Genomic DNA, 21,717 nt, shown 5'->3' with positions numbered 1-21,717 from the left:
ATGCGAAGAGCAAGAATGAAATAGACTATATTTTAGTCAATAAAAGGCGCATTGTTCAAGACGTCTCTGTGGTGCAGCCTTTCTAACACCGGCAGTGACCATCGCCTGCTTAGAGTGAAGTTGATTTTCTACTAAGTGGTGGAAAAGAAGGCGTTACAGATGGCAAACAGGAAACAGCGGCCAAAGACATTCAATGAAGCAAAGCTGAAGAAAGTGATTTCTGGGTTTGACTGGAGCCAGATGGAAAAGTGTGATGAGGACTATACTATCTTTGTTGACAAGCTGAGACATTGCATAAAAGCAGCTAAATTTGAAAAGCCGAAGAAGGCGAAGGGAAGAATCTCGAATGAAACAAAAAACTTGTTGGAGAAGCGGAGAAACATGAAAAGGAGTTCGGATAACAACCTTGAGTACTCTATTCTGTGCAAGCTTATACGGTGAAAACTGAAGTATGACTTTGAGAACTTCCAGAAAGAAAAGCTCCTCAAAACAGCTGAATCACGCAAGAGCCTCAGGACATGCAAGCAGGAATTGACACAGTATAGACTGAGCGTAACAGCACTGAAGAACAAGGACGGAGAGACAGTAATCAATGGAGCAGGGATGGAGGACGTCTGCAAGGGCTTCTATACAGAACTGTTCAAATCAAGAATCAACGTCCCTCTCCCAACGCTCCAAGAGTCAGAAGAACGCATCCCACCAATAATCGTCAGTGAAGTCCAAAGCACACTACACCAGATGAAGAAGGGAAAAGCTCCAGGCAAAGATGGAATAATGTCAGAAATTATTTCTGCAGGAGGCGAAAAACTTTGGAAGGCCCTAGCTTTAAGATTTAGTCGACATCTTGAAGAAGGAAAAATACCATCAAGCTGGAAGGAGTCGAATACCATCTTGCTGCACAAGAAGGGCAATTGAGAAAATCTTAAGAACTACTTCCCTATACACCTGCTCTCTCACATCTACAATCTCTTTACAAAGATGATAATGAACTGACTCTCGCAGAGTCTGGATGAACAACAGCTGAGAAAGCAGGCAGGGTTTTGAAGAAATTTCAACGCGACTGACCATATATTTACCTTTAGCCAGCTCCTAGAAAGAACAAGGGAATACGAACTCCCGCTGTGCATTGCTTTCATCGACTATGAAAAGGCCTTTGATAGCGTCGAGTTTAACACAATATTAAAGGCGCTCGCAGAGCAGGGCATTAACATGCAGTACATCAGTTTGTTGAAGGAAGCGAATACTGGATGTATAACAGACATTACTCTCCTCAAAACTCCCCTCCACATCCAAATCGAGAAAGGCGTAAATCAAAGAGATACGATTTCACTGAAACTATTCACCGCCTGCCTGGAAATGGTTCTGAACAAGATCAATTGGAGGAGTGGTGTCAACATAAATGGAGTATGATTATCCCATCTCAGATTCACGGACAACATCGTACTAATTGCCGAAAGCCCCAACCAACTGCAGAGCATGCTACGAAGACTTGACAAGAAAAGCAGTCAGGTCGGCCTGAAAATGAACAGCTGCAAAACGAAATACATGTGATCAGATGTCTTACGAAAAGCCTGAATAATGGTAATAGGAGAAGAAATCAAAAAAGTGGAACAGTACATATATTTGGGCCAAGAAGTTAATATGCACCAAGACCTGAATGGAGAACTCTCGCAAAGGATTCGGGCAGAATGGTGTGCATTTAATTCCATCAAGGACGTCCTCAAAGGAAAAATTGACAAGACCACACATGCAAATATCTTCAATTCAACAGTGCTGCCAGCCATGCTGTATGGCAGTGAAACGTGGACACTGACAAAGAGAGAAGAACAGCGGCTGTAAGTAGCTGAAAGGGCAATGGAATGAGCCATGTTGGGAATTTCCCTTCTGGATCGCATCCCAAATGAAATGATCAGAGAACGCAGTGGTGTGAAAGATATTGTCGTGGAAAGCAGACGTAACAAGATGCAATGGGCGGGCCACACAGCATGGCTCACGGACAATAGGTTATATTCTTATTAGAGCCTGGAATTACTATCCACAGGGATTCTATGAAACATGTGGATTCATTTAAGATTTTTATTTCATTTGATTCTACATTTTCTTTCACATATAGTGCCACTCCCCCCACCGCACGACTGTTCTGTCCTTCCGATACATTTTGTACCCCGGAATGATTGTGTCCCATTGATTGTCCTCACTCCACCAGGTTTCTGTGATGCCTATTACATCAATATCCTCCTTTAACACGAGGCACTCTAGTTCACCCATCTGATTATTTAGACTTCTAGCATTTGTGTATAAGCACTTTAAAAACTTGTCACTGTTTATTTGTTTTCCCTTTTCTGATGTGTCAGATTCTTTATGTGAATGTTTCTCGTCTGATCTGGCCCATACTTTATCCTCTTCCATCCCCTCCTCCTGACTAAAACCTAGAGAATCTCTGTCGATAGACTCTCCCCTAAGAGACGTTTCTGTCCGATCCACGTGCGCCTCTGCAGCCATCGGCTTTCTCCATCTCTTAGTTTAAAACCTGCTCTTCAACTTTTTTTAATGTTTAGTGCCAGCCGTCTGGATCCACTTTGGTTTAGGTGGAGCCCATCCTTCCTGTATAGGCTCCCCGATCCCAAAAGTTTCCCCAGTTCCTAACAAATCTAATACCCTCCTTTCTACACCATCGTCTCATCCACGCATTGTGACTCTGAAGCTCTGCCTGCCCACCTGGCCCTGCGCCTGGAACTGGAAGCATTTCTGAGAATGCCACCCTAGGGATCCTGCATTTCAGTCTCTTTCCTAGGAGCCTAAATTCTTGCTAATTCTTCTTGCATCTGAGTGCAAATTATCTGGCCCTGCAGATTAAAAATGTTTAACGTCAGTAGAGATTGCTTAGCATCTTCCCCAGTTAGTGTTGGACTGGAGAGTATTTCATTATCACTGGAAGCTGCGAATACACCATCAGCTTCTTTCCAAACACAGCACAGAAGCATTTGCAGAACACGTCTGCCTTTTCGTAGTCATTCCTGTCCATTGTATCGCTTCTATCTCGAAATGGACCTACACCGCGGCTGGGATTGCTTTTGTTCCTGATATATTTAAAGAATTCTCATCCTTAACCCGACCAGGCCAGAAATGACGCCAGAGCTACGAGGAGTGTGATGCCCATGCTTTGTGTCACTATTGTTCTGCCAACAGTTTTATAGTTTGTATAACTATTTTCTATGAAACCTCAGATGCTCTGACACTTCCACGCTTCCTTGGCAGATGGAGGTTTAGCCCTCAGAGCAAGGGGGATTAGATTACGAATCGTCCAGACAGTTTTCAGCACCTTATCTAAAGGCCTTTGTGTTTCTGTCAGTTCCCCATACTGCTGTGAGCAAAGTTTTAAAGGCTCCCACCCACAGCGATCACCATCGGGGGTCATGCTGGCAGAGGGCTTGTTCTGGGTCAGACTCAGACAAGACTCAAATGGACTGCAGCCACCGGGGCAGTGAGCCTGGAAGAGATCAGAACAAATTGTCCTAAATCCCATAGGGTTCTCCAATCCTACGGAGGGGATGGCCCAGTGGAGAACACACTTGGGGTGGGGTTGGGTAGTGGGTAAGTACACTTCAGGGCTCAGAAGAACACACTCATGGAGTTGGGGAGGGGCGGACCTTACAGCCTATGGGTGCCTTCTGTGGCCTTTGTGACTATCTGGTAATGGAAAAATCTCACATGCTGATGGGGAGTATCTGAACTGGGAAAGGCCACAATCCCATCCCCCAGCTCATGACACTCTGCCTCCTTTTAGAAGTTGAATGGGTGCCACTTTTCCAGTGGTCGCAGATCAGTGGGGGACACCAGAAAGAAGCCAGTCCTTAGAGACAAACTGCTGGCAGCTTTGATTTCTGCCTGTACCAGCAGCAGATTCTAAATATGCTTGAGGTCAGCCTGAAGTCACTGAGAGTTTAAGCATGGGGGTTAAGAAGTGAATGTTAAACTGCAAGTTCCTCCCACTGCGGGTGGGGATTTGGGGAAGGAAAATATTATCACATTTTGCCCTTCCCTTCGCTGACATTCTTTCCACTGACCAATCCCGCTGCTGGTATTTGGCCTGGAGCAGGAGAAAGGCTCTCCCCGAATGGGAGGAGGTGGTTGGAAGTTTCTTACGTTCCTAATGCAAAAATAATCAACACTAAACTAAACTAAAGACAAAGATGGAGGGATGTGGCTTTGTGGCCAGAGCAGGTGGCTAGGAGCTAGGATGCGGGTTAAAATCCTGGCACTGCCATTTGCACAGTGACTCAGTTTCCCAGTGACTCCGTTTCCCAGTTTGCAAATTGGGGACACACAGGGGAGCGGAGAAGCTCCCTTAGTTAATGGCTGTCCAGTTGTTTGAGATGGTAGAGGAGGGGGAAGTGTTAGTATCAATAAGATGCTCATCTCTGTTGGAGGGGATGGGTTACCACCGTAAACATCCAGCGCAAAATCTCTACCCTCCTTGGAACAACTGTCTGCTTTGCCTTTCATCCTTCCCAGGGGATACACTGATCATTGTGCCCTGATGTGGGGCCAGATTCCCAAAAGAGCTCTGTACCCAGCCAGCTGAGCTCTTTGGAAAATCTAGCCTTAAAGCTGGACTCCTGGCTGCTCTGCATGGACGCTGACTTGGGCACAGTCCATTGTTTATTATATGTTTGTACAGCATCTAGCACAGAGAGGCCCAACTTGGTTGTGGACTTTAGGTGCTACCAAAATACAAATTGTTTAATAATAAAGCATAGGACACTGGCTAATCTCCAGCACCTTGGGGACTGGCCTGTTTCCTAAGGTTTCTGCTGGGAGCAATATAATGGGGAGGATGGAGAATTTGGGGACCACTGGAGGAAGGGCTGGGCAATTATGGGGATGGACGAGTGTGGAAGGGGATGAATGGATGTGTAGGGGGCTGGCTGGATAAGCATATGGAGGGATGGATGAGTATTGGCAGGGATGGATGGATAGATGTGTATGGAGGTGGATAGATGGATGAGTATGGGGAGGGATGGATGGGTGTGTAGTGGGATGGATGGACTGATGGATGGATGAGTGTGAGGAGGGAGGGATGGGTGTGTAGGGGGGTCAATGGATGGATGAGTGTGGAAGGGGATGGATGGATGAGGATTGGCAAGGATGGATGGATAGATGGATGGATGGGTGAGTGTGAGGAGGGAGGGATGGATAGATGGATGGATGGGTGAGTGTGAGGAGGGAGGGATGGATGGATGGGTGTGTAGGGGGATGGATGGATGGATGGATGGATGAGTGTGAGGAGGGAGGGATGGATGGATGGGTGTGTAGGGGGATGGATGGATGGATGGATGACTGTGAGGAGGGAGGGATGGGTGTGTAGGGGGCTGGCTGGATAGGTGTGTGGGGATGGAGGGATGGATGAAGATTGGCAGGGATGGATGGATAGATGGGTATGTAGCAGGGTGGATGGGTAGCAGTGACACAGAGGGAAGGAGAAGAGTACGAGCACCAGAGAGGGTACCAGCCTGGCACCATGAGAGGTGATACTCCGAGAAGGAGCGGGGACGCGGAGAGATCAGAGCACATGCAGTGTTTGGTACAAACCAAAGGCTCGATCCCCCACGTACGTTCCTGCCACACCTTCTGGCTGCATTGGGAGTTGTGGGTGTGGGCGGAACTGCAGGACAAGGCCCAAAGTCAAGAGACCAGCCAGGCTGGTGAGATGGTGGGCTGGAGTGAATAGCTGGAGTGTCAGACCCAGCAGTGAGTCAGAGAAAGTGCAGGTGGAACGGTGGGGGACCAGGGGGCAGAGACAGAGAGGTGGGCCAGGCTGAGGGGCACGTGACAGGCAGAGACTGGTGGGACGAGGGGCACAGTGACCAATGCGTCAGAGTGGGCAATCCAATAGGCAAGTGGGCGAGGGGATGGGCAGAGTGCATGAGGGGAGAAGAGGAGGAGCAGAGCAGTGGGGAGGTGGTGAGTAGAGCAGGATGGGAGAGGTATGGTGGGGAGGGGCTGAGCAAGGTGGGGTGTGAGGGGCAGGGCAGAGTGTGAGGCTCAAGGCAGAGTGAGGTTTGAAATGAGGGGCAGGCTGGGGCATATCCAGAGGGGCAGAGTGGGGTGTGAGGGGAGGAGGAGAGTGGGGCATGACCAGAGGGGTGGAGTGGGGCAGGGTGTGAAGGGAGGGGCAGAGCTTGTGAGGCTCCAGGCAGGGGAGGCCTGCAGTTCGGGGCAGAGCAGGGTGTGAGGGGAAGGGAAGCATGGGGCAGGGCATGAGGGGAGGGGCGGCGTGGGGCAGGCAGTGAGGGGAGGGGCAGTGCATGGGCAGCTCCAGGCAGAGTGGGGCAGGGTGTGAAGGGAGGGGCAGAGCTTGTGAGGCTCCAGGCAGAGCAGGCCTGCAGTTCGGGGCAGAGCAGGGTGTGAGGGGAGGGGTAGCGCAAGCCTGTGGTGTGGGGCAGTGCGGGCAGGGCTTGGTGTGTGGGGGGCACCCCAAGGGCCTGCCCCTGTCGGAGCCGGGAACTGAGCTGGCCTTTCTCCTCAGTGCAGGCCGTGCTGTGAGGCCCTGGCCCTGGCCCTGGCCCTGGCCGGGAGCAGTAACTGAAGGCAGCAGATGATGCAGGAATGCAGCGTGGAGCTGCCAGCCCCGGGAGCAGCCTGATCATCAACAGCGCTGGAAAGAGAAGAAATGAGAAGGACTCAAACAAGGCCGTTGTTTGCGAGGTGGCTGAGCCGCTGTCCAACACATGCCAGCTCCCCCGTCCCCCCGCCCCCCAGATGCAGCGCAGCCCCGGGCAGCCTAATCCCCACAGGGAGAGCACATGAAATCAGATGGACAAGTTTTGATGTGAGGCAGCAGCTTAGGGCAGGCTCAGGTTTCCTTTAGGTTTTTCTATATTTATCTCTGTGATTTAATGCCAGCGCCAGGGTTTAAATGCCACCAAACAGTTGGTGTTAGGAGACAGAGCAGCCGCACACTCTGAGCAGGCTGCTCCCCGCCAGCCGCTTGCCCATGGAGCTCTTTGAGACCAACCCTTACTTCTTTCCAGACCAGAGATTTTACGATGGCGAAAACTATTTGAGCTCCCGTTTGCAGGGCTACGAGCAGGGGGCGTACCAGGAGCGGCCGGGCCTGGGGCTGTGTCCTGAGGGCAGGACGGGGCTGGAGGAGAAGGGCTCGCCCCTGCCTGAGCACTGCCCCGGCCAGTGTCTGCCCTGGGCGTGCAAGATCTGCAAGAGGAAAACGGTCTCCATCGACCGGCGCCGTGCCGCCACCCTGCGGGAGAAGCGGAGGTTAAAAAAGGTGAACGAGGCCTTTGAGGCCCTGAAACGGAGCACGTTACTGAACCCCAACCAGCGGCTGCCCAAGGTGGAGATCCTGCGAAGTGCCATCCAGTACATCGAGCGCCTGCAGACCCTGCTCAGCACCCTCAACCAGCAGGAGCGGGAGCAGAGGGACCTGCGTTACCGCAGCAGCGCCTCCCAGCCAGGGGTAAGTGCCCAGCGCCCCACCCAGGGAGACCGCAGCTTCCAAAGCCGGCCCCCGCCCATAGAGAGACCGCAGCTTCCATAGCCGGCCCCCACCCAGGGAGACCGCAGCTTCTATAGCCGGCCCCCGCCCAGGGAGACCGCAGCTTCCATAGCCGGTCCCCGCCCATAGAGACCGCAGCTTCCATAGCCGGTCCCCGCCCAGGGAGACCGCAGCTTCCATAGCCGGTCCCCGCCCAGGGAGACCGCAGCTTCTATAGCCGGCCTCCGCCCAGGGAGAGACCGCAACTTCCATAGCCGGCCCCCGTCCATAGAGAGACCGCAGCTTCCATAGCCGGCCTCCGCCCAGGGAGACCGCAGCTTCCATAGCCGGCCTCCGCCCATAGAGAGACCGCAGCTTCCATAGCCGGCCCCCGCCCAGGGAGACCGCAGCTTCCACAGCCGGTCCCCGCCCAGGGAGACCGCAGCTTCCATAGCCGGCCTCCGCCCAGGGAGACCGCAGCTTCCATAGCCGGCCCCCGCCCATAGAGAGACTGCAGCTTCCATAGCCGGCCCCCGCCCAGAGAGACCGCAGCTTCCATAGCCGGCCCCCGCCCAGGGAGACCGCAGCTTCCATAGCCGGCCCCCGCCCATAGAGAGACCGCAGCTTCCATAGCCGGCCCCCGCCCAGGGAGACCGCAGCTTCCACAGCCGGCCCCCCCCCAGGGAGACCGCAGCTTCCATAGCCGGCCCCCGCCCATAGAGAGACCGCAGCTTCCATAGCCGGCCCCCGCCCAGGGAGACCGCAGCTTCCATAGCCGGCCCCCGCCCAGGGAGACCGCAGCTTCCATAGCCGGCCCCCGCCCAGAGAGAGACCGCAGCTTCCATAGCTGGCCCCCCCCCAGGGAGAGACCGCAGCTTCCATAGCCGGCCCCCGCCCAGAGAGAGACCGCAGCTTCTATAGCCAGCCCCCGCCCATAGAGAGACCGCAGCTTCCATAGCCGGCCCCCGCCCATAGAGAGACCGCAGCTTCCATAGCCGGCCCCCGCCCAGGGAGACCGCAGCTTCCATAGCCGGCCCCCCCCCAGGGAGAGACCGCAGCTTCCATAGCCGGCCCCCGCCCAGAGAGAGACCGCAGCTTCCATAGCCGGCCCCCGCCCAGGGAGACCGCAGCTTCCACAGCCGGCCCCCGCCCAGGGAGACCGCAGCTTCCACAGCCGGCTCCCGCCCAGAGAGAGACCGCAGTTTCCACAGCCGGCCCCCGCCCATAGAGAGACCGCAGCTTTCATAGCCGGCCCCCGCCCAGGGAGACCGCAGCTTCCATAGCCGGCCCCCGTCCATAGAGAGACCGCAGCTTTCATAGCCGGCCCCCACCCAGGGAGACCACAGCTTCCACAGCCGGCCCCCGCCCAGGGAGACCGCAGCTTCCACAGCCGGCCCCCGCCCATAGAGAGACCGCAGCTTTCATAGCCGGCCCCCGCCCAGGGAGACCGCAGCTTCCACAGTCGGCCCTCACCCAGGGAGACCGCAGCTTCCATAGCCGGCCCCCGCCCAGGGAGACCGCAGCTTCCATAGCCGGCCCCCGCCCAGGGAGACCGCAGCTTCCATAGCCGGCCCCCGCCCAGGGAGACCGCAGTTTCCATAGCCGGCCTCCGCCCAGGGAGACCGCAGCTTCCATAGCCGGCCTCCGCCCAGGGAGACCGCAGCTTCTATAGCCGGCCCCCGCCCAGGGAGACCGCAGCTTCCACAGCCGGCCTCCGCCCATAGAGAGACCGCAGCTTCCATAGCCGGCCCCCACCCATAGAGAGACTGCAGCTTCCACAGCCAGCCCCCGCTCAGGGAGACCGCAGCTTCCAGAGCGGGCCCCTGCCCAGGGAGACTGCAGCTTCCACAGCCGGCCCCCGCCCATAGAGAGAGGGAGCACAGCGACCACCACTTCCCAGCCATGGAGAGTGCATGTACACCCCCTGCCTCCCAGTCCAGGGGAAGGTGGCCTAGAAGGGCTGAGAGTCGAGGCTGGTGACATCTGAAAATGGGCTGACAAAAGTGACCCAGAAAGGGGCACATGGAGCCCAGTCAAGAAAGCAGGTGACGATCCCCTGGTCAGTGTGAGCAGCCACAGGGGCACAGGTTGCAAAGCGGTTTTGATCGTCAGCATTAAATGCCTGATATGCCCTATAACCCCTTCCACAATAACCCCCCAGTCTCCTCCTTAGGCCAAGCTCAGGTACAACTCGTGGCTGCTGGTAACGCCAACAAGCAAACCAAGAGGGATCTTGAAATTCTCCTCTCTGCGTGGGCAAGCGCCGTCCTTTCTCCTTTCACGAAGGCTTAGAATGTAACAAGACACAGTCCCTGCAAGGTGGCATTGCCCAGGAAAGAGTCAATATTTTGTGCCTAGGATGCGTTCCTGCAGGGGGATGCGTCAGGGCAGATTTGCCAATATGTTCTCGCTGCTCTGCTCTGCTCTGGCAAAACAGCCTTGTGCCTGGATTCAGTGTTGCTAGAACAGCTGCCATGTAGTGGAGAATCTGGTACATGCTGTATATACTGGATCATAATATTTGGGCAGTAAATGCTCTAGGCAATAAAAAAAAGTTAACTTCCTGAGCTAGTCTCATAGAAAGGCCCCTGAGCCAGGCACGCTAAGAGCAAATGTCTGCACATCCTTACAGCAAATGCGACTGGCACCTGGAACGGTCTTTGCAGCAGATGGCACTTGAGTGGCAAGCCCCCGCGCATGTGCAGAGGAGAGGGCAAGAGGGTGTGGGTGTGGCTGGGAACAAGGCCACCTGTTTAGCACATTTGTTTTATTCAGTGTGCCCATCCAAGTGCCACACAAGGGCATCGGGGCCCCACCCAGAGTCTCAGAACCAGAACTGCCAACCATACGCATTCAAAACTCGTGAGTCAGGGCTAGAGCTGGGTCCATTTTTTGGTTTCACGTTGAATTTTTTTTTGTACTTTTCAATTCTCCTAAAAAAAAAAAAAATTAAAAATTTGTTTTCAGTTTGACCGAAGACAGTTTTATATTTTAAATGTTTTGGAATTGCCAGTGAGCTGAAAAATCCATTCTTTGCCCAGTTCTGGTCAGTACTCACCACCGCCACAAGACTGTCTTAAAAATTATGAGATTTTTAAAAGATAATACACATTGGGTTCTTTTTATTTGCCCCCTGGTTTCTCAACCACTAGAGTTACACTCCAGTCAAGCTTTTCTCTAAAACCCCTGGGGCTAGAAACTTACTTTTTTCCAAATGCAGTCATACCCTGCAAAGATACCTTCACTGCAAAGAATTGGTGCATTTTTATTTCAAGATGATTACACTGATGTGAAAACATTGTGGAGACAAGGCAAAAGTAGCTCCATAGAGCTAGATGAGATCAATCCTATAGCCTTTCTCCCCTTCCTGGGGTTTACCACAACTTGCTTCATCAAAGTGAAAACTACAATGTCCTACGTACACCAGGATTTTACATCAAGATCACTCTCTCAAGTTAGTTATCTTGACAGAAAAACATACCTCTTTTTGCAGTGAAGACAGCATCTCACAACGCAAGGGAGCAGATCAGTCTGTATAAATCCCAGTGATTTTGCGCACTGGTTCCCTGTTTAATGTGTGAGAAGAGACAAGGGGTATATGTCTTCACTAGACTTTTTACCTGGAGTTAAAGAATTGCCAGGTAACTCAAGATACATAACATAACACCGTCCCCACCGCCACATTTGGGCCAGGCTACATTTGATCTTCACCCAGCTGTAGCTCACGAAAGCTCATGCTCAAATAAATTGGTTAGTCTCTAAGGTGCCACAAGTACTCCTTTTCTTTTAGCGAATACAGACTAACACGGCTGTTACTCTGAACCCTAGGCCAGCGTTTCTCAACCTGGTCAGGTTGGTGACCCGTTCTTTGAAGTGAAATATTTCCGACCCCCTTATGTTTGCAACGCGAGAGTAAATAATGTGGTCAATGCTATGCCTATAGAATGTATTTGTGTGGGACCCTTGAGAGGATGGCAGACAGTACTCGACCTTGAAACATCAGCAGTGAGGGAGCAAGATTTTCTTTGCTTAGAGATTGTAATAACATTTTTAGTACCCCCCTGGGCCCCTAACTGCCTTTTCTGACTTGCCCCCCACCATCCCAGGGGTCATGATCTACCGGGTGGAGAAGCAACCCTAGGCTAATCCCTGTGATGTTTGTAGGCTTGATCAAACATGTATTTGGTCCATACCAGCCTTTACAACTGTGTTAAGTACTACAAGTCAATTAGCACCCAGTTAATTCCAGGTAAAAAACTCTAGTGAAGACCGGCCCAACAGGGGCTAAGGAGTGGGGATTGCTGTGTGCTTCCCAGCTCCAGTGAGGGTGGCCAGGCCCTCCCCTCTCCCTTCATTTGCTCTTGCTTCCATTCCAGTTTCTGCTATGTTCAATATCTCACTTCACACTTCTCCCCACCACGGGCCAAGGTGTTTTTCCCTTCTCACATGTCTTCTCAGGAGCTTTCCCCCAACTGCTTTTCTCTCCAGTGTCCCTATTTCTTCTCATACCACATTCATGCTCCTAAAACCTTCTCTTTGCCCCCCCTCGTCTTTGGTCCATCTGCTGGGGTCTCTGCCTCCTCCCCAGGAGAGAAATTCCCAACCCCAGGCTTGTTAGCAATTGACCCTACACAGATGTGTAGAAAGACTCACCAGAGTTAAAGCCCCTATTGTCCTTCACAGCAGCTGATCCCATTGGGGTTCAGTTTACTGTCCCTTTCTTTCTTGAATCCCAGGAATGGAGATTCTGCCCTGAGCTCCAGGGGACGAAAATATTCTTAAGGATTGAGCTAGACCATCATGGGACCTGTTAAGGTAGAACAACAATACCCTAATCTGCTCACACACTCTCAGTTCCCATGAGCACAAAACAGCCATTAACGATCTGATCTGCCACTTATAAGATCTGGACACTCTCCTCAAGGTCCAATCCTTGTCCATGGGTCTCACAGAATCCACCTTGGGAGATCATTGTTTTAATTCTTAATTAATATTGAAAACATAGGACTTCTCACTCTGAGCAGGTTGGATACAGTGGCAGTGTGCTTCCACATGGACTGAACATGATTTTTAAAAGAGGTTTGCTTTTCTCACTGGGATTGAGGGAGAGAAGAGCTAGGGCCATCTGGGCCAACTGAGTGGAGCATTTCAGAGCACACCTGGGAGATGACCCTGGGAGATGACCCAGTGTGAGGGTAGAGCTCTTGGCATGAGTAACCCTAACAGTGATTATCTCCTCCTAATTACAGGTGGCCAGTGAGTGTGGGTCCAACAGCGCCTCATGCAGCCCAGAGTGGAGCTCCCAGCTGGAATTCAGCAGTAACCCTGGGGGTAAGCAGAGCACATACCTCAGACTGGCCTCTTTGTCCCAGTGCTTCTGGGATGAAGGACAAAAAACTGGACAGTTCAGCTCAGAGAACTGGATGTTTATCCAAATTCTCTGAGCTTTGGGGACATTGCTCCCTCCAAAAGGCCTCCCTAATTCCCTTCTCACATAACGTCCTCTCCTCCCTACAGGCCCAGTCTCCCCTTTGCCTTGTCTTTTTGGTAGGCCCAGAGACCATCATCCCCAATCCACTGTTTTCAAGGGGTGTCCAGATGGTCCTTCCAGATATCCAGGAGACAGGTGGCTGTTCAGCTAGTCCTCAGAGCCCCATGGCAGCATCTTCTGAGCCAAGGGCAGTTACTGACCATCCACCTGCAGCGGGACCCAGACTGTCCCTTTAGCCACCGATAGGTTGTGTACCCAACAGCTCATCTCCCCAGAGCCTCCTCAAATTTCGGCAAGCCCTGCCCACCTGGCCAGGGCGTGAGAATGGCCCAGGTGGCAGCATTTCAAGTCCTGGCTGCCACCTCCCAGAACTTGATGCTACAGCGATTGAGGGAGGGAGTGGGCCTGGTGCTGGACCACCTCCTCCAGAAGCCACAGCAGATAGGATGGGAGGAACTGAGGAGTGTTGTGGTGGTGGGGGATGTTCCCAGGTGGAAGGAGGGCACCCGGGGTGGTTTTCATAGAAATTTTTCATAGAATATCAGTGTTGGAAGGAACCTCAGGAGGTCATCTAGTCCAACCCCCTGCTCAAAGCAGGACCAATCCCCATTTTTTGCTTTTTCCAGACCCCAGAGGAATTTTTCTCTAGGAAAGGGAAAAGGGTTGCTTGGTTCCTATTTTCTCGTCCTTCAGGCTTTTGTTATTCTGAGAGATAAGACTCCAGATGCTCCTAAACCGATGAGCTCTTTTCTCCCTCTGAGTTCAGGAGAATCCAGGATTTACTTCTGTTCTGAAGGGATATTACCTCTGGAGCTAGCCTGCCCCTTTGCTGCCTTTTCAGCGACTTGAGAATCAGGAGCAGAAGCCTCCGCACATGCCTAGAATAACACTAGCCTTTCTTCTGCACCGCAAAAGGATCCAGACATTGCAAACTCATGTCAGTCTTGATGTCCCCTCGCCCCACTAAGGATATGTCTCCACAGCACAATGCCCCCGCCCCCTCCCCGCCGTGGCAGTGAATCTCAGAGCCAGGTCAACTAGCTCGAGCTGGGCTCTGAGTCCCTCCCCCTTCACTAGGTCTCAAAGCCAGGCTCCAGCCTGAGCCCAAATGGCTACATGGCTATTTTTAGCCCTGCAGCACGAGCCCAAGCCAACGGACACTGAGACGCCCTGCCATGGGTCTTTTTTTGCTGTGAGACGTACCCTAAGCCTTGTTCACCATCACTGTGTTGCAGGTTTCCCCTTTCGGACACAGCAGGCTATTTTCACCCCAGTTGTAACACCTCAGCTGATACTCATCCTTTCCGAAGGGAACGCCCTAGACTGAGCTTCTGCATAATGCCGGCCAGCACATTTCTCCCAGATACCCTTGTACTGAGACTGCATTCAGACTAAAGCATTTCAGGCCTCAGGAGGCTAACCTGTGTCCTACAGGCAGCAAACAGGAGAAATGGGGCTACCCCCCACACCTGAGGCCCCAGCCGTGGCACAGAATTGATTAGGTGGGAGATGGCTGGAGGATCCCTGTTCTTTTCTGCCTGTCTGTCAGGCCATCACGCTGGATGATTCTGGCTGCACTGATTCAGGGTAGACGCAACATAGCTTTAAGACGCAGGCTGTAGGAGACCCACTTGCAGCTGGAAATGGAGAAAGCAGCTGCTCAGCTGGTTTTGGTTCCTCCTTAGTTCCAGCTGCTAACTCACATAATCTCGAAATACATTCAGGACTGGGGCTGACTGGAAAAATGCATGCTTTATTCCAGGGGAAATTTGGACTTTTGGTTTGGGGAAAAAAAAAACAACCAAAACAAAAATGCTGAAAACTGAAGAATGTCCAGCTAAAAAACATTTTCTGCTGCAAATCTTCAGTTTGGGGGATTTTTTTGGTTTTCCAACAAAAAATGGTAAATTTCCCACAGAAAGCAGACACTTTCCCCAAACATTTTTCATTTAATCAAAAACCTAATTTACTGTTGGAAAGAAGATTTAAGGGAAAATTTTCAACCAGACATATTCCTTGCTTCCTGAAAGGCCTTCCCCATGTCAGCAAGTGCTGATATTCCCACAGTGTTGAGTGGGAAGAGAGAGGGGGGTGGAGTAATTGCATAAAGAGAGGAGGTGTCCATGAGACAATAGGAAATTAGGAATTGCCAGACTGATCAGACCAAGGGTCCAGCTACTCCAGTATCTTGTTTCCAACAGTGGCCAGTGCCAGCTGCTTCAGAGGGAGAAACCTGCACAAGCAGTTCTGGGATAACTTGCCCTCATGGACAGCTTCCTCCTGATCCCAGAGTTACAGGTCAGCTTATGCTAACCTTGTTATAAATGTCTCACTCTTTTCTGAATCCTGCCACTCTTTTGGAATCAAAGAATCATAGAATATCAGGGTTGGAAGGGACCTCAGGAGGTCATCTAGTCCAAGCCCCTGTTCAAAGCAGGACCAATCCCCAATTAAATCATCCCACCCAGGGCTTTGTCAAGCCTGACCTTAAAAACTTCTAAGGAAGGAGATTCCACCACCTCCCTAGGGAACCCATTCCAGTGCTTCATCACCCTCCTGGTGAAAAAGTTTTTCCTAATATCCAACCTAAACCTCCCCCACTGCAACTTGAGACCATTGCTCCTTGTTCTGTCATCTGCCACCACTGAGAACAGTCTAGATCCATCCTCTTTGGAACCCCCTTTCAGGTAGTTGAAAGCAGCTGTCAAACCCCCCTCATTCTTCTCTTCTGCAGACTAAACGATCCCAGTTCCCCCAGCCTCTCCTCGTAAGTCATGTGCCCCAGCCCATGAATCAGTGAGCTCTTGTGGCAGTGAGTTCTACCGGGCACTCATGGAGTGTGAGAAGGATTTCCCTTTAGCAGTTTTGAATCTGCTGCCTTTCAGTTTCATTGAACATCCCCCTGCTCTCATGTAACTTTTTGTGAATAGACGTTATCTCCCTTTACTACATCATCAATTATTTTGTACACTTTACCTCTGAGAGGCGATGAATAAGAGGGGACATGAGGAAACAGTCCTAATCTTTTCAGTGTTTTCCAGTCTCTGATTGTTCTCATGACTCAGCTCTGTTAAGACGTGGTGCACATGACCCAATGAGTGTGTTTTCCCATCTCTGACATTTCATCACTTACCCTAGAAGGGCCCTTACATTTGGGAACAGAAACTGCTTAAGGTGTCCACCACAGCTTGGCATTTCTCTCACCCCTCGTTCAGGGCTGCAGACAGGGGATCACAGCAGGGAACAATTGTCACCTTTCCTAGCAGGTCAGTGAAGCTGGGCAAGTTTCACTCCCTGTAACACCCACGTATCTGAAGGAATGATGGGAGAGCCACACCCTAAGTGCTGATCTTCCATGGCCTGGCAGAGCTAGAAACACTTTGGTGATCAAGGCAAACACTTTCTGGACAGCGCAACGGCCCTGAACAGATTAGTTCCTTCCCTTTCAGCTGCAGGGATCCTGGTCATTCCTCTTAGGTCTCCCTCAGTCACCTTCATTGGCAGTTTGGTCCCCAAAATCACCTTCATATGGTTTCCTCTCTTGCTCTCTGTAGATCACTTGTTAAATGACGAATCCTCTGAAGACCACAACCTTCACTCCCTGTCCTCGATCGTTGAAAGCATCGCGGTGGAGGATGTGGCTGTCACGTTCCAAGAAGAGAGGGTTCAAAACTGAGGCGGGCAGAAGCCTCTGGGGCTTTTTAGAGTCTTCCCCGGCTGGTAATGAGGTGGTAATTTGGCACCAGAACTCTTCAGACACTGGAAAATGTATTTACCTGTCCAAAGTCATAGACTGTAACTGGTGAAGCCCCTTATCCAATTCCCTAATCATAGCAGAGTGTTTCCACTTGGTCAGCTAAGAGACAAAGGATAAACCGGCTGTTTAAAATGAAGCCTACATTAATACACAAGCTAGTGACCTGATTTTCAGGGGTGCTGAGTCCCCACTTCAATAGGAGTTATGGGTTCTTGGCCTCTCTGAAAAAACTGATCAAAGCATTTTGACATGATTTATTGTAACTGGTACTCAAGGGAGGGGGGCAGAAGCGACACAACTTCCGTGTGAGAAGGAAGGATTCCAGCGTGGGCTTTGTGTTTCGTTCCCTGTTTGTGGAAGTTTGTTTCTTTGGGGGCCAATGTTTGTGTGTGGTTTTTTTTTTTGTTTTTTGTTTTGTTTTTAAAAGATGCTGTTTGACCAACTTCCTTTGCCAGCTGGTGTTTTGCAGGCGCGGGAGCCGTGTAAATGCTGCCGTTGGGGTCTTTTCTACTGAGCGCTGTGTGGAGTTGCCGGGGTGGGGTTTTTTATTGTTATTTTTGCTAACTTATTTGGACTTTTTTTTAAATAAAGGCAGTCTCGTTTGAAATGGCTTCTGGGTCTCTGTGTTGCCTGAGGGTCACTGTCCCTCTCTCAGGCATGGCTCGCTGTGGGAGACTGGCTGCTTCTTGCCAGCCTTGTGGATCTGCTTCCATTAGGAGTCCAGGAAGCAAACACAGAGGAGAGGAGGATGCAAGAGCTCAACCCAATTGAAGTCACTGGGAGTTCCAGTGCTAATTTCAACAGGAGCTGGCTGGGGCACTAATTTAGATCAGTGCTACACAGGAGAACATTCCCCTTCTAGTCACTCATGTAATTCCCAGCGTTTTCGTTTACCAGGAGCTCCCTTACAACTGATAGTCACAACAGATCTTAAACATGCTTTTTGTGCTGTGTTTGTACAACCCCTAGCTCGCAATGGGGGTGAGGTCCATGGCTGGGGCTGATAGCTGCTACCTCACTACAAAAGTAACAATAAAGTAACACCCCTGTGAACTAGGTAAGGCACCTGTCAGAACTTAGTTCTGGAGACTGTACGCAGAAGTCCCTGGATCTTAGCCCCATGCTCAGAGAATTGGACTACACCTCTCCTTTGATCTGCCTGTCCTCATCCACCTTAGCTCCAAGAATGCCAGGTTCCCTGTGGTGGAAGGGGGATGAATGTCCCTTCTACCTGCAGAGGAACAGGAGAGAATGTCCTGCCTCCCTAGCCGTGCAAGCCCCCCTGTCCCTTTAAATGGGGATCTCCCACTCCGCAGCACCTTGTGCTAGACACTGGCCGGCGCAGGAAGCTCCAGATGCATCATGTGCTCCAATTAAAAGATTCATAGATTTTTAAGGTCAGAACAGATCTTTGTGATCCTCTGGTCTGACTCCCTGCATAACACAGGCCAGGGCATTTCACCCGGCGATTCCTGCTTGGAGACCAATAGTTAGTGTCTGAGCAAGAGCAAATCATTTGCACAGTGGGAAACCCCCCAGAAGTTGTTCCAACAGTTAATTACCCTCACTGCTAAAAAGTTGCACCTTATTTCTATCCTGAATTTATCTAGCTTCAACTTCCAACTACAGAGCCGTGGCATAAACAAGCTTTGTCTGCTATTTTAAAGAGTTGTCTAGTATCAAAAATCTTCTCCCCCCTTAGGTACTTTTGGAACATGATCAAATCACCTCTTAACAGTCTCTCGGATAAACGCGTTCCTGGCTAGGAATCGGTCTTGTCGCGCTTTTCTGAACCCTCTCATTCTTTCCCTTGGGGCTCAACAGCATGAGAACCTGACAACTTGGAAATGAAGCGTTAAGATGCTACTTCGCACACAACACAACCTCAGCTTTGCCCCCGGAGGGACACCACAGGAACTTCGGGCCTTTCCCTAACAAAAATGGCCTTTTTCTTGGTTTCTCTACAATACCAAATCAAGACTCCTGCTCATCCAGTCCTTCACTGTGGCCTCTGAGCTGCATGAATAGGAGGAGTAATTGCTGCTGGTTGACATGTCACACTGTGCTGCCTTTCTGGTTCGTTTCCAGTTGTACAATCACAAGTAAAGAAGCTAACAATGCATTGGGGGTGTTCCTACAATTAGGTTCCTGCAGGTTAGTCAAATATTGTTCACTCCCAAAGAGGCTATACAGAAAGGTGTTGGCACCCTAAAGGGGGCACAGTTGCGGATGAATTGTGTGTGAAGCTGTACTGACCACAGCCCTGTGAAATTTCCAAGTTTATGGGTTGTTTGTTCTTGCCACCCTAATATTCTTTGCAGGGATTTGTGGGTAGGCTTAACTCCGCATTTCTCGGTTTGCTAACGTTTGAGTCTGGTGCTTTGAAGTGCCAAGTCCCATGGGGGAGCAGAGAGCCCCGTTATGCAGCAAAGACCAATCATTTTGGGGAGTAGATTCCCAAGAGTGGCATCAGCATGGCAGAGATTCAAGAGCAGGCGTTGGTGGGAAGGCATCCTGAAAAATCATAGAATATCAGGGTTGGAAGGGACCTCAGGAGGTCACCTAGTCCAACCCCCTGCTCAAAGCAGGACCAACCCCAACTAAATCATCCCAGCCAGGGCTTTGTCAAGGCTGACCTTAAAAACCTCTAAGGCTGGAGATTCCACCACCTCCCTAGGGAACCCATTCCAGTGCTTCACCACCCTCCTAGTGAAAAAGTTTTTCCTAATATCCAACCTAGACTTTCCCCACTGCAACTTGAGACCATTGCTCCTTCCCTGGCGTAGTAGGGGCAAGGGAGCTCTTCATGTGCATACACGGCCAATTTTCTCAGCCGGACCTGCCCAAGAGCCCAGCCGGGATGTTTTCATTCCAGGACACGCTCATCGGCCTCCCGTTGGCAGAAGACAGCTACTGATGGCGGTAGAGCCACCACCTTTATCTAGGTTTCAGAGGGGCAGCCGTGTTAGTCTGTATCCGCAAAAAGAACAGGAGGACTTGTGGCACCTGATTGATGAACCCATTTATTTGAGCATCAGCTTTCGTGGGCTAGAGCCCACTTCATCTAGTGGCTCTTCTCAGTGACCCCCAGTGAAGTTAAGGCTGAGCTGTGGTGATCTTCCAATGGGCATGGATACAGAGGAGAATAAAGCACAAGCCACGTGTTGCTTTAAAATCCTGTTTATTGGAACACACACACATGCTTCCCCACCCCTTTTCAGGGCTTGGAATCCATGCAGTACCAATAATATGACAAAGAAACAGGGTATTGATATAAAGGGGCCACTTACTCTTCAAATTAAAAAAATATTTAATACTGTATTAGGCAAGTAATACACCAAAAGACATTGCAACTGTACAGTCTCTCTGATATTGCACTTCCAAACACACATGATGAGTATAGGTCATTCCAGCCATCTATAAATACCACACTAGAAACAGGGGCCACACAAGGCAAAAGTGGCATGAGGAGACAAAGAGATCCTACCCTACAGGGAAGAAACGGAAAGAGTCAAGAGTCTCCTGCACCAGTTGCTACCTAACCTCAGAGGGGCGGGTGGTGGGAGCTCCCGCTGCACCCACGGCTGGGGCAGGTGTGGTCATTTCCTGGGTGACCAAGCGGGAAAGGGAGGGGTGGGGAGATCATCTGCTGTTTGAACGTCTAATGTGTCATGTGCACTTCTAGAGCCTATGTGGCTGGAGAGGGAGGCGTGGGGGCAGCTCCCGGCCTCCCCCTCACTGCCCATTGCAGATCGGTTTGGTGCCTCGAATCCTCAGAGTGCTCTCAGCATCAGCTCAGTTCACACACACACAGATACTGCTCAGTGTACACACGGCACGCGAAAATACTGCGTAACCCGGCCTAGTCACTAAGCTCACCTCTCCGTGAGGGGCAGCCCCCTCCCTGCACCAGCACAGACCCCTCTCACCCCGCCCCCGAGGGCAGCCCCCTCTCTGCAGCAGCCCATAAGCCCTGTGGCTTGGTGCTGAAGCCTGGTGTCTTCCCCAGCCCGCGGGCTGTCCTGGCAGAAGCTCCTAGCCATGAGGCCTGGCACCACGGCTCGTGTATTATAGAGAAGGGGGATTCCCTCTTGTTCTCTTGGCAGAGGGCTCCTTGGCTCCCTGGTGCCCACGGTGAGGAGACGCCAGCGCGGCTGCCCTCAGCTATATCGGCAAAACAAAACAGATACAGAAACAAAGTGGACAAATCTTGCAGGCCGGCCTCAAGGCGTCTCCGCCCCGCACATGGGGCCAGACCTTTCGGACGGAAACACAGCGCGGCCAGCTGACCACGCCTGCAGCAGAGAGGTGCCCCGTGCCACTCTCGGAGGAGCCTGTATCCGTGAGGCAGGTGAGGAGGGAGGATGGCTGCAAAGCCACAGAGGTTACCGGGACCTAGGGGGACCCAAGAGGAGACCGGGAGGGGGTGGGGTTGTGTACAAGCGGGAGGCGGCGAGCGTCCTTTTTGGTCCACGTGGCCTGTAGCGTCTGGTCTTTGGAGCAGAGGCGCAGACGTGGTCTGGGATTCCAGCCTAGTCCCGGAAGGCAGCCAGCAGGTAGCCATACAGGTAGTGGGAATGTGCTGCAAGACAAAGTGCGAGAGGCCCTGTGAGCATGAGGGGACGTGACACTGAGCTGCAGCAGCTTCCACTTGCCTTCCTCCAGGGGCTCGAGCAGCTGGGGCTTGCCATGGAGCAGGGCAGGGGGTTAGCAACCCCCCTGGCTTATCTATCTCAGGGACTTCCATAGCCCCCATTGCCATAGGGTCTAAGCGTTCCTTGCAATCTTTACAAGGGTAGTACAATCTTTACCCTCACATTCTTCTGGGAGGTAGGGCCGGGCTTTTGCTCCATTGCACAGATGGGGACTGAGGCCCAGAGAGGCTAGGTAACTTGCCCAAGGTCACACAGGGAATCTGTGGCAGAGCCAGGAATTGAACTTGGGTCTCTGGCTAACACCCTCACCACTAGGCTG

At 51.7% G+C, this 21,717-nt stretch overlaps 2 protein-coding genes across 7 annotated transcripts in view; one reads left to right on the top strand and one right to left on the bottom strand.

Annotated features, from left to right (window-relative positions):
- The first annotated feature begins 6,587 nt into the window (after positions 1–6,587).
- Positions 6,588–17,328, top strand: MYOG (myogenin). Its single transcript, XM_048826785.2, has 3 exons — positions 6,588–7,477; positions 12,745–12,826; positions 16,541–17,328. The coding sequence occupies exons 1-3, from the start codon at positions 6,998–7,000 to the stop codon at positions 16,660–16,662; spliced, it is 684 nt and encodes a 227-aa protein (XP_048682742.1). The 5' UTR covers positions 6,588–6,997; the 3' UTR covers positions 16,663–17,328.
- Positions 17,329–19,907: 2,579 nt separating this feature from the next.
- PPFIA4 (PPFI scaffold protein A4) overlaps positions 19,908–21,717 on the bottom strand; it is a 168,986-nt gene continuing 167,176 nt past the window's right edge. For all 6 annotated transcript variants that reach the window (XM_075122094.1, XM_075122097.1, XM_048826501.2 and 3 more), the window contains one exon: positions 19,908–21,325. The gene's annotated coding sequence lies outside the window, so the exon portion shown is untranslated. The remainder of the gene's footprint in view (positions 21,326–21,717) is intronic.

Source organism: Caretta caretta, chromosome 21 (genome assembly GCF_965140235.1).
Source record: "Caretta caretta isolate rCarCar2 chromosome 21, rCarCar1.hap1, whole genome shotgun sequence".
Taxonomy (NCBI): domain Eukaryota; kingdom Metazoa; phylum Chordata; order Testudines; family Cheloniidae; genus Caretta; species Caretta caretta.
Note: the sequence above shows the minus strand (reverse complement) of the source record. Positions and strands in the feature narration are given on the sequence as shown.